A 12,907-nucleotide genomic window follows, 5' to 3' on the forward strand; every position below is an offset into this window, starting at 1 on the left:
CTTAATCAACAGGCAGATAAATCCTCAGTGAGAAACGTGCCCATCTGTAGCCTACTTTAATAGACATAAAATTGCGATTGCTGAGTCTGGCTATTTGTGGGCAGAATGGTGATGATCTCATGTCTGTGGCCTTACTAGATGCCGCTGGCTGGTATTGGGATAAGAATAGATTGTGCTGGTTAGAAAACCTGTATGGATTACTATTGTTCTTCTCAGGATAAGCACCATTGGCTGTGTCTTCCTATGCTGCTCTCATCTCTCTTCATATCAACATGCGAGATAAGCATAGCCAACCTGGCACATTTATAAAGACCTCTGAGCTCTCTTTAGATTGCCTGCTCTGAAGGTGACCAATTCATGCCTTGATGCCAACTGTCCTCTACTGTCAACTGGTCTGATATTGCAGATTGTGACCTAAAAAACACATGACTCCAGGCTATTGTCTGCTCAGAATAGGAAGATTAACAGACATGTTGGTAAATTCAGTCTGAAGATGATAACTGTTATCCATCTGTGCGAGCAATCATTTTCCAACTGTATTACCAGTCCCCAGAGACAGGATCAATACTCACTAGTTGTAGGGCCAAACTGGCTTTTAATCTTGTCACTTGGTGCTTAGGAAGTCATATTAACCCAATTGTGTCCAAACACGATCCTTGAGTACAAGTACAGAGGTGTGTTATGAAAGAACAGCTTAGGCTAAGAACTAAAATTAGTGGTGCGTGTACACTGACCAACGAATAGCCTGGAAAAAAAGAGTTCCAACTATATATAATTATATCATTTTCTTTTTAATGCAAACACTATAAAATTGCAAGTTAAAAATTATGCAAGTTCACTATAAAATCTGTTCCATATCCATATTTCATATTATCAATGTATTCTTCATGTGCCATCTTGCCTAGTTTAGGCCTCAGCACTATTGGGTGGTGTTGAATGGGTGCTTTCATCCGAGGCAAGTGATATAGTCATTACCACTTCAGAATTCTTTTTAATGCAAACACTATGAAATTGCAAGTTAAAAATGATGCAAGTATATTATAAAATCTGTTCCATATCCATATTTCATATTATCAATGTATTCTCCATGTGCCATCTTGTTTAGGCCTCAGCACTACTGGGTGGTGGTGATTGGTGAATGGGTGCTTTCATCCGAGGCAAGTGATATAGTCAATACCACAAGGGAAGTTGTATATAGGAACAATTTTTTATTCTTTGCAAGAAAAGGGGTGTGTAATAAGGCAGTTCTATCTCAACCTAATTTCCTCTCTCTCTTGCTTTTCTCTTTTTAAAAACTGCAGCTATCAACAAATGACCCAGAGACACAAGAATCAATACTCACTAGTTGTAGGGCCAAATTGGTTCTTAATCTTGTCATTTTGTGCTCAGGAAGTCATAGTAACACATTTCTGGCCAAGCAGGATCCTTGAGTACAATTACAGAGGTGTGGTTTAAAAGAACGGCATAAACCCAGAACTGCAAATAGAGATATGGATATATACAGTATATGTGTATATGGACCAATACAGAAAAATAGGAAGAGAGATCACCAATACAGGAGGAGACAATTTCATAAACCATGCAAAAGCATCAAAAACTGTTTATGGTAATTAGATCATATTTAAACAACAGAGTATATGTGAAAATATTTCACACTGGGGGTAAAAGTCTGCCAAGTTGGTGGGGGAATATCTCAAAGGGTTCAGGAGCACATGCTGAATGTTCAACCTGCAATTAAAACTGCCTAATTTAAACTATTACCCGTCACATTCCATCTACCATTTCATCATTCCACCATTCACTGCTTCATTTTTACTTCTGTTCCCTCACTGGCGTCATCACTGCTGACATTTGTTTATTTCTGTGATGTTAGCAGAGGATTCCATACTATACCACAGCTGCTGAATTATTTAAAGGTCCTTTGCTATTTTCTGTTCTACAGAATTATAGTCATAGCCCAAAATTGCGTTATACCAGTTCGTTAGTGACCAATTATGTATTTCACTAATGTTATCATGTACCGGTACTTTTCTATACTGTATTGTATGGTTTTATATCTGTATGGTTTACAACCTTAAAAAAAAAAAAACGATTGTAAAAGAGGTCCTTTGTTGAAGTTGTCCTTTTAATAATGCCACCCACCACGCTGAGAGTTACCCATCTGGTATGATAGTGATTTTAATCAACCCAGTGAGAGAAAAGGTTTAGTGAATGGGGATGTGTATGGAGAGACATATTCCCACAGGGAGTGCAAGCAAGGTATTAGCAATAGGGAGGGACGATCAAGTGAACCAACCACTTTGCCTGGGGAATTATGAAAGTATAAATGCTTTATCAGTGTTGTAACTTAGACACTATGGGGGAGATTTACTAAAACTGCATGGGGATGTGTATGGAGAGACATATTCCTGCCTCAGAATGACCACAATGAGTATAGGGGGGGAATTACTAAACTGGTGCACACAGAATCTGGTGCAGCTGTGCATAGTAACCAATCAGCTTCTAGGTTTTATTGTCAAAGCTTAATTGAACAAGTCAATGTCAGAAGCTGATTGGTTACTATGCACGGGATTCTGCGTGCACCAATTTTAGCAAATCTCCCCCTATGCTAATTTTGGACATTCTGACGTTCTTGTGGGAATATGTCTCTCCATACACATCCCCATTCAGTTTTAGTAAATCTCCCCCATGGTGTCAGTGACTCCCTAACTTTGGTCGAGGTGCCCTTAGAGTGGTTGGGAAACCCCTGTCACAGCTCCTCCTAGTTCAGCAGCATGCCTTACAATCAGCATTGGAAACTCCAGAGATTGCTGTCCCCAAAGCTGAAATGCTGACAATAGGGCAGAGCTCTGCTAGCCTCTGCCCAGCACCGATTACGTCTTCTGGGTTCCACGGACAGGAGATGGTGAACCTCGATCCCCAGACACCAGTTCTAGAGACTGGGGATTTATTAGACTTTTCTGCTGAGGAGGAGCAACCCGGTTAGCCTCCAGCAGAAGAGGTGGCTTCAGAGCATGGCGCTGTTGACTTCTGCATACAACAAACAGTGGCCCTGAAGGATTTGTGCAAAGCCACGACCTTTCACTTTACATAGTTACATAGTTACATAGTAGGTGAGGTTGAATAAAGACAATAGTCCATCCAGTTCAACCTGTGTAGGTGTGTGTGGCTGTAATCATCTCACATACCCCTGAATGTTCTGATCCTTAAAATGTAAGTCTAAGAGTCTTTTGAAAGCCACCATACTACCCGCAGAAACCACCTCTTGTGGTAGAGAATTCCACAATCTTGTAGCCCTAACAGTAAAGAACCCCCCACGTTGCCTGAGGTTAAAACGCTTCTCCTCTAATCGCATTGTATGCCCTCGAGTCCTCATGCAATCCCTTCGAATGAACAGCTTTTTTTCTAAGCTGGGATCCCCATTAAGATATTTATAAATTGCTATCATGTCCCCCCTCAGACGTCTCTTCTCCAGGGAGAATAAATCGAGCGATTGTAGACGCTCTTCATAGTCAAGGTCCTCCAATCCCCTAATTAGTTTAGTTGCCCTTCTCTGGACTCTCTCCAGCTCCCACACATCCCTCCTGAGGACTGGTGACCAGAACTGGACAGAATACTCCAGATGCGGTCGGACCAGAGTTTTATAAAGTGGAAGGATTATAGTCTTATCTCTGGAATACATCCCTTTCTTTATGCATGCTAATATTCTGCTGGCTTTGGCAGCTGCCGCTTGACATTGCATGCTGTTGCCTAATCTATCATCAACCAAGACTCCCAGATCCTTCTCCATTTTTGATTCCCCCAAGGGTTCCCCTCCTAACGTGTATTGTGCTTTTATGTTTTTAGTCCCCAAGTGCAAAACCTTACACTTCTCCACGTTAAACCTCATTTGCCATGTCGTTGCCCACTCTGTAATTTTGTCCAGGTCATTCTGTAGGATATCTGCTTCATGCTGTGCAGTTATTGCTCTGGCCAATTTTGTGTCATCTGCAAAAACTGATATCGAACTACTGATCCTGACCTCAATGTTGTTTATGAATAAATTGAACAAGGTTGGTCCCAGGACTGAGCCCTGGGGCACCCCGCTTACTACCTCAGACCAGTCTGAGTATGCGCTGTTTATTACCACTCTTTGGACACGCCCTTTAAGCCAATTCCGTATCCAAGAGCAAACCCTGCTGTCGATACCTGCAGATCTTATTTTATAAATTAAGCGCTTGTGGGGAACTGTATCAAACGCCTTAGCGAAATCCAAGTACACCACATCCACTGGTCTCCCCCTATCTAGCTCACAGCTCACCTCCTCGTAGAATGTTAATAGATTGGTTTGACAAGAACGCCCATTTGTAAACCCGTGCTGATTACTGCTGATGATGTTGTTGTCTTTAGCAAACTCTACGATATAGTCCCTTATCATCCCCTCCAGAAGTTTACATACTATTGATGTCAAACTGACAGGCCTATAATTTCCCGGGAAATGCCTCTTTACTTTACTTTACTTCCCAGTGAAACAGCTGACAGCTGGGCAGAACGCTACTGGCCTCTGCCCACATCAGTCAACTCTGCAGGAGCTCCAGGGAGAGAATGCAATCAGCACCTCACAACTGCAGCTTGAGCTGATATCTGTGGATGGGACTGCGGTCTCCAATGACAGCAACCCAGCAGAAGAGCTTATAACAGGGCAGAGTGCTGCTGGCCTCTGCCCTTAACTAACAGAAGATGGATTTCCTGTGGTAGTGGATGGGACTTCGGTTTCTACTGACACAACCCCAGAAAAAGGTCTGGCGTTGGGACAGGAGGATGTCAGCCTTGCTCTGCAAGCACTTGGAGATTTTTATCTAGAAAAAGTTGATGGGACAATGGTCTCCATCCGGATACCCCAAGGACTCTGGGCCGTTGGCCCAAATCCCCAACAGCGTGACGGAGTGAGCCCAGCCACCCTGTCTTCTCTCCAGTGGCTGAAAGGACTCCAGTGAGAAGGGCCAGACTGCACTTCTCCCCTTAGTGGGTATGTTATACAAGAGATGCAGATATTGGCTGGCTGAGTACCGCTCTGTTTGGGACAATTTGTTTGGGGTACTGTGTGGGTACAGGCATTGGGGGACTGGAACTACAAACTAACTTCGAAGTCAACCCGTCTGGAGTCTCCTCCTGTGTTAGTCTCCTTCCGAAAGGGAAGAGATGTGACGGGAGTCACTTTGGGTGAGGGGCCTATGGAACCCAGCTTTCCTTAGAGAGGTTGGGAAACTCCTGTCTCAGGTCCCCAGGTCCCTCTTATGTGTAAGTCACACTGTGTCTATCAGAGGCACAGGATGACCGAGAAAATGAAGGACAACTACTTAATGGACAGTGAAAATATGGTTTGGATTACTTCAAGTGGGACAGTGATATTTATCAACAATATCCCTCAAGAAATATATGAAGATTTAATCCACTTTACACTGTGAGACTTATAGCCTGTTATAGAACGTTGCCATGAAGTCTGTGACTCCTCAATAATCAAAGCATTGCTTAGATGTGGATTCCATGGTTAATTGTGTCATCTATTGTTTGTCGGTCGGCTAGTTTTGTGTGCACTCCAGCTAGGCTGGTTTAAGTGACTAGTTAATTAGCTCAAGTTAATTAAAACATGGTCAGCTATTAGTTGCTAGTGGGAAAGTAGTATACTGTTTGTGTTGGTTGTTCCTTAGATATGTTAATTATATTTCTGCATACAATTTCATCTGCATACAATAATGTAATCAGGCACCAGACCTGGTGGGGTATACAGTATCTCACAAAAGTGAATACACCCCTCACATTTTTGTAAATATTTTATCATACCTTTTCATCTGACAACACTGAAGGAATGACACTTTGCTACAATGTAAAGTAGTGAGTGTACAGCTTGTATAACAGTGTAAATTTTCTGTCTCCTCAAAATAACTCAACACACAGCCATTAATGTCTAAAGCGTCGGCAACAAAAGTGAGTACACCCCTAAATTAAAATGTCCAAATTGAGCCAAAAGTGTCAATATTTTGTGTGGCCACCATTATTTTCCAGCACTGCCATAACCCTCTTGGGCAAGGAGTTCACCGGAGCTTCACAGGTTGCCACTGGAGTCCTCTTCCACTCCTCCATAACAACATCATTGAGCTGGTGGATGTTAGAGGCCTTGCACTCTTCCACCTTCTGTTTGAGGATGCCCCACAGATGATCAATAGGGTTTAGGTCTGAAGACATGCTTGGCCAGTCCATCACCTTTACCCCCAGCTTCTTTAACAAGGCAGTGGTCATCTCGGAGGTGTGTTTGGGGTTGTTATCATGTTAGAATACTGCCCGGCGGCCCAGTCTCCGAAGGGAGGGGATCATGCTCTGCTTCAGTATGTCTCAGTACATGTTGGCATTCATGGTTCCCTCCATGAACTGTAGCTCCCTAGTGCCGGCAGCACTCATGCAGCCCCAGACCATGACACTCCCACCACCATGCTTGACTGTAGGCAAGACACACCTGTCTTTGTACTCCTCATCTGGTTGCCGCCAAACATGCTTGACACCATCTGAACCACATAAGTTTATCTTGGTGTCATCAGACCACAGGACATGGTTCTAGTAATCCATGTCCTTAGGCTGCTTGTCTTCAGCAAACTGTTTGCGGGCTTTCTTGTGCATCATTTTTTAGAAGAGGCTTCCTTTCTTGGACGACAGCCATGCAGACCAATTTGATGCACTGTGCGGCGTATGGTCTGAGCACTGACAGGCTGACCCCCCACCCCTTCAAACTCTGCAGCAATGCTGGCAGCACTCATACGTCTAATGTGCACTCAACTTCATTGGTTGACCATAGTGAGGCCTGTTCTGAGTAGAACCTGTCCTGTTAAACCGCTGTATGGTCTTGGCCATCGTGCTGCAGCTCAATTTCAGGGTCTTGGCAATCTTCTTATAGTCTAGGCCATCTTTATGTAGAGCAACATTTTTTTTTCAGATCCTCAGAATTCTTTGCTGTGAGGTGCCATGTTGAACTTCCAGTGACCAGTATGATAGAGTGAGAGCGATAACACCAAATTTAACACACCTGCTCCCCATTCACACCTGAGACCTTGTAACACTAACGAGTCACATGACACGGGGGCATGACACCGGGGAGGGAAAATGGCTAATTGGGCCCAATTTGGATGTTTTGACTTAGGGGTGTACTCACTTTTGTTGCCAGCGGTTTAGACATTAATGGCTGTGTGATGAGTTATTTTGAGGGGACAGCAAATTTACACTGTTATACAAGCTGTACACTCACTACTTTACATTGTCGCAAAGTGTCATTTCTTCAGTGTTGTCACATGAAAAATATAATAAAATATTTACAAAAATGTGAGGGGTGTGCTCACTTTTGTGAGACACTGTAAATTCTGTGTGAGTTTGTTCAATAAACGTTTCCAGATCTCATACATGCTATTTGTCAGCTAGTCTTGTATGTTATGCGGCTATAATATCTGATATCTATGTACAGGCTGGAGGAAGTGGTATACTGACAGAAGCACTCAAGCACAGTGGGGTTTGGTTCCATCACAGTGTCTAATTTACAACACTGATAAAGCATTTATACTTTCATACTACTCCAGGCAAAGTGACCGGTTCACGTGATCGTCCCTCCCTATTGCTGATACCTTAATTGTACTCCCTGCTGTCCCATTTGCTTGCCAGAGTCAAATAAGGTACCAAGTACTTCCAGGTATAGGGGAGCATGTAACTATCCACCCTTTCTCCCGCAATGTAGTACTGGGTGCCTAAGCAGCCAAGTGCAAGCAGTCAACAGGCCTGAGCACTATCATTCGCGGGGACGAGTCCTTTGCTTTGTGCAACCACCTGGTGAGCCTGGGCTTGGCACTTGGTTCTGGCAACCAAATGGGGAAGTAGGAAAGTGCAGAGAAGGAAGGTATCAGCAAAAGGATGTGTTATAAAATTAACCTGTTACTTTGATTGAATGTGAAAAGTACAGGTATATTTTTAGCATTCAAAAACTGCAGCAAAATGCGTGACTAAAGAATGCTGAAAGCTCAAAAAAATACCCAAGCTTTTTTGCCATGTTTGTCACATGTAAGGCAGTCCACTGAAATGAATAGGCTTCCCCATGCTCAAAGTGCAACAACATGTGCAGAACATGCATATGTGCAGTGCACTACATATTGTGAATAGGGGCTTATATTTGCACATTGATGTTTGCATTGGGAGAAATCCCAAGAGCCTGCCCATTGCTTGTATTAGGGCTAAAGACTCTTGATTGGAGTACTGAGGCAGGGTGCTTTCACAAATCGATGTACAGCACTCTGCCGAACCCTTCCAACATCCATGAACTGCCTGCACAGAGACCCGGTAATGACAACACTGGGTCTAAAATAATGTATGTAACAGGTTTTAGGTTTTTTTGTCAGTACTCAAGAGCTTTCAAACATGATACAAGCAGTGGGTTGGCTCTTGGAGGAGTTAGAGGAGTTATGCAAATATCAAAATGTATTGGTGGATGGATATTACATACCTCCCAACTTTCTGAGATGGGAATGAGGGACACCTATTAGCAAAAGTATGTAGGCATAGGCCACACCCCCTGCCATGCCACCCTTAAATGACCACAAGTGCTTTTTTTTACCACTACTATTCCTTTATATTGGCTCTTGGAATTTACAAATACAGCAAGCTAGAAGTTGAATGAATGGCTTAGCACTGGAAACACTTTTTGATAGATAAGTAGAGCATTTTATATACATCTATATAGTTTTTTCCAAAATAAGGGACAAATGAGGAGGGACTTAGGACTTTTTGGAATGAGGGACAGTCCCTCGAAATCAGGGACAGTTGGGAGCGATATTAGTCCAGAAGAGTGGGAGTTTCTAGGCAGACATTTGCATGCAGATCACCCGAGTAATGTCCACATGTGCGAAGCTCATAGAGGTTACGCTCAGTATAGGAGAGGAGCATGCACAACTGTGCAAAACAAAAAGTAAGGTTGGAGTACAATATCTGCCTGGCTACCCTCGGTCACTGAACATTGCATTGTGGGAAGCAGGGGACATGTCCCATGTTCCCCCATCCCTGGAAGCACCAGGATTGGACAAGCTAAAGTAATTCCTCGTGGATCCTGGTATTAAGTTTACCTGTTAGTTTCCATATTCTATGCCAAGGGCAAGTTCCTTAATAGGAAATCAACATTTTTTTTCATGGAATTTTCAGCTGCAGTCTGTTGTTTTTATGGTGTGCCCGTACTTTCTGGACAATTGGCGACCTTGATCCAACACTGCAGTAGAAGTATAATAGCTTACAGTAACTATGAACTGACTAATTATCTCAGTGGCTTTATTCATTCATGTCTAAATATCTGACTAAAGCACAGGCTTTTCAGAAGCAAATAATATGTTAATATTTAATTATCTCTTATTTCTGCTTAGCATCTCTGTTTATTCAGTGGGAATTAATGTCCACAGTTCATTATATGCAGACATTCATTGTGCTCTAAACAGATCCGTTCAGCTGGTTTTACCAAAGTCTCGAGGGATTACGTGGGTGAGAAAAATCAGCATTTCAGGAGCCATTGGGATGTCTGCACCATTGTATGCGCATTCTTTAGATCATAATGAAGCCTTAAAATGTGTGACTTAATAAGAATTTTACTTTATTTTTTATTTTTTTTATTAACAATGGCAGATAAGGGAGCCAAGATGTTTTGTTATTCTGGAAAAATGTATTTAGTGCTGTAATAAATGGAATGAGAATCCTAATGAGATGAGAATCCTAAAATAGGACCTGCTATTTCTCTTTCTTTCATTGATGGACACAGCTCCTTATCTTCTTAACCATTGGGTTATATTGCCCCCTACAGGAGTAGGACGCTTGGCAGAAAAAAAGTCTGGCTACGCCTATGGGCAGTCCCAGGAGGTATACTCCCTCTTTCTGCTATAGGTACTCAGATTTTTTCTGCCTAGTCAGGAGTAAGGACCTTGTTCCTTGCTGGGATCTCTAGTCCTGGCATTTTTTTATCCTTTTTAGATATATTTATTTCTCCTGTTTTTTTCCTGTGGGCTCTCCAATCAACTGCCGAACTGGGAGACGGGCTGGATAATCTAGATCCAGTGGTCACCCCAGTCTTGCCAGCGAGCGCACCCAGACCTCAGCCCTGCTCTAGGTCGACCATGACATAGCTCCACTGGACAGGGGGCTGGCCTGTGAGTTAAATGCCTCCCTAGGTCGCATACAACTGGGTCTTGGCCCGAGTCGCATCGTTCCTCCTGGCCGACAGCCCCCCATTTCGATGGTGAGGATGTTCTGTCTGGAGCAGTGCCCGCCTGGTTCCTGGTATAGTAAGTAACTGCCCCTCTCTCCCCCTGGAGGGTTTTGGGGTGGACATGGGCCCCTCCATGGGATGGTCAGACCCCCCGGTTTTCCTCCTTTCAATTAGGCACCCCCTCATTGGTTTGGTGGTCCCTGTGGGCCATCTTGCTTCCCCATCCACCTCCCCTCCTTCACTTATGCTGGGGCTGTGGGGTGTTTTTGATCCACCTCCTGTAGTGGGGGCAGGGTGCTGTGCTAGCGATGGGGGCGGGGGGATGCGCTGCCTGCGACCGGGAGATCGGCTGTGGGGTGGGGCTGTACCTGGTGGGGGCTTCTGCCAGGGCCCCCCCTTCCTGCTGGTGTTTTTTTTTTTTAAGCCTAGCGATCCCTCCTAGGTCCCTGGGAGCCTCGTGGTGCCATTTTCTTGTAGCCTGTGTGCTTAATGCATGATGGCCATGTTTGTGTAGTCCGGCGGCCATTTTGAGGTTGATAGACTCTCTGTTTCGGCAGTGGTTCTTCAGCGTATTTTTTGGCTTAAATTCTGGTCGCCTGTTTGGAGCTACCCTGAATGACATCATTAAGGGTCTCACAGGGGGGAAGAATACCTTTTCTACCACAGGCTAGTAAGGGCAAGGACCATCGTCGTAGAAGTGGGCCATCTTTTTCAGTTTGAGGACTTGAGACTTGCTTGACTAAAATTAATAAAAGACTCGACTTGACTTTGACTTGGTATTCATGACTTGAGACTTGACTTTGACTTGAGACATTTGACTCGAAATTACTTTACTTTTTTAAGTTATTAAATAATAGTCACTTAAAACACCTCAGTGTGTTCTGATTTTTAGGACACTGGCTGTTTAACAATGGAAATAGTTAACATGTTTTTAGTGACCGTGGTGTTAAAACGTGACCAGATGAAGGATTTTGAGCTGTTTGGGCATTCAAAGTGTTTCTTTAATATGCCAAGAAAAAAGCACTAAGCAGTTTTGTTAATGATGAAAATAAAACAAAACCTTTCCTGACCACTGACTTTTAACTGATTTAAAGCTGAAAATTGGGGTAGATCAGTATTTTGACTTGATTTGTGACTTGACCAAAATAGATGACTTGACTTGACTTGCTTGACTTCTAGCAGGGACTCGACTTGACTTGCTTGCTTTGGGACTTGCTTGAGACTTGAAGGTTAAGACTTGAGACTTGCTTGTGACTTGCACATGTGTGACTTACTCCCATATCTGGTGATTTCTAGTAGTCTCATGTAATGTCTCTTGTCTACAACTGTCTCCTGAAGTATGTCCCCAGTATCCAACAACTCCTATAGCATGCTCACAGTCTCTGACAGTCTCCTACAGCATGTCCGCAGTCTTTGACCCTCTCTTGTATCATTTCTGCAGTCTCTAGCCATCTCTAGTATCATATCTACAGTCTCTGGCCATCTCTAGTATTATATCCACACTCTACAACCATCTTTTTTTTTTTATATGTCTGTGGTCTCTGACCATCTCCTGTATCATCTCCGCACTCTCTGACCATCTCTTGTATAATGTCTGCAGTCTCTGACTATCCCTTGCATCATGTCTGTAGTCACTGACCAACTCTTGTTTATTGTCCGCAGTCATGTCTGTAGTCACTGACCATCTCTTGTCTGCTGTTAGAAGGCTCTGGCCCTCTCCTGTATTAGGTCCACGGTCTTTGACCAACTCTTGTATCATGTCCATAGTATTTGACTATATCCTGTTGTGTATCTGCTGTCTCCGATGATGAATGTTCACAGAATTTTATGTGCAGCAATTTGATGGAGGGCTATACTTGAGGCACCCCATATAAAAAAAGTGGACCACCACTGCTCAATAGGCAAACTGAATTTTCATAATGCAGTGATTTTACATCTGTTGTAATTTATTTTTAAATGTCTGTTGTATGTTAGTTTCAAATGTTTGCAGTAAATGTCAGGTGAATGTGCAAAGAAGGTAACATTCACCCTCTTATCACCAAAATTGATGTTACAGAAAGCACCCATGCAAGAAAAGGGGAATGAAGGTCAGGGAATGTTGGTCAAATGTACAAAGAAATGTGATATATGAATAGGGTGAATGTTATAGAGTGAATTTTGAGTAAACATGTACACAATATATGGTGAATCCTTATGAAATATGCCTTTAAGTAAGTTCTTGATGATTTTGATGTCAAGATAAATGTAGCTATAAAATGTGAAATAAAAAATAATTCATTTGCCGAATACAATCATTACAGGTGCGAACAACACACACTACAATCATTTTGGCTATAATAATACAATATAATACAATACTTTTGGCTATAGTGCACCTATAATGTCCATCTAAATTTAACGGTTGCAGTTGTCATTCAATTCGGTGTTATGGTTATGTCACATGTATAATGGATTGCCTTTGTAACCAACTGGCACAGAGGTATTATGTCCAATAATGAGCTCCTGTATTTCTCTTTTTTCTAGGACAGTTTTCCAGCCCGTTTCGGAGGCGTTCATTTTGTCAATCAGCCTTGGTACATCCATGCTTTGTATACAATAATTAAGCCGTTCCTTAAAGACAAGACCCGGAAAAGGGTAAGGCTCGATAACATA

General features: G+C 42.9%; 1 protein-coding gene across 1 annotated transcript in view; it reads left to right on the forward strand.

The window, feature by feature from the left end:
• CLVS1 (clavesin 1) overlaps positions 1–12,907 on the forward strand; it is a 133,439-nt gene that overhangs the window by 78,019 nt on the left and 42,513 nt on the right. Inside the window, exon 3 of the mRNA XM_082258785.1 lies at positions 12,779–12,889. Within this exon, the coding sequence (XP_082114911.1) occupies positions 12,779–12,889 (111 nt within the window). The remainder of the gene's footprint in view (positions 1–12,778; positions 12,890–12,907) is intronic.

Source organism: Pelophylax lessonae, assembly GCF_965119305.1.
Source record: "Pelophylax lessonae genome assembly, chromosome: 5".
Classification (NCBI taxonomy): domain Eukaryota; kingdom Metazoa; phylum Chordata; class Amphibia; order Anura; family Ranidae; genus Pelophylax; species Pelophylax lessonae.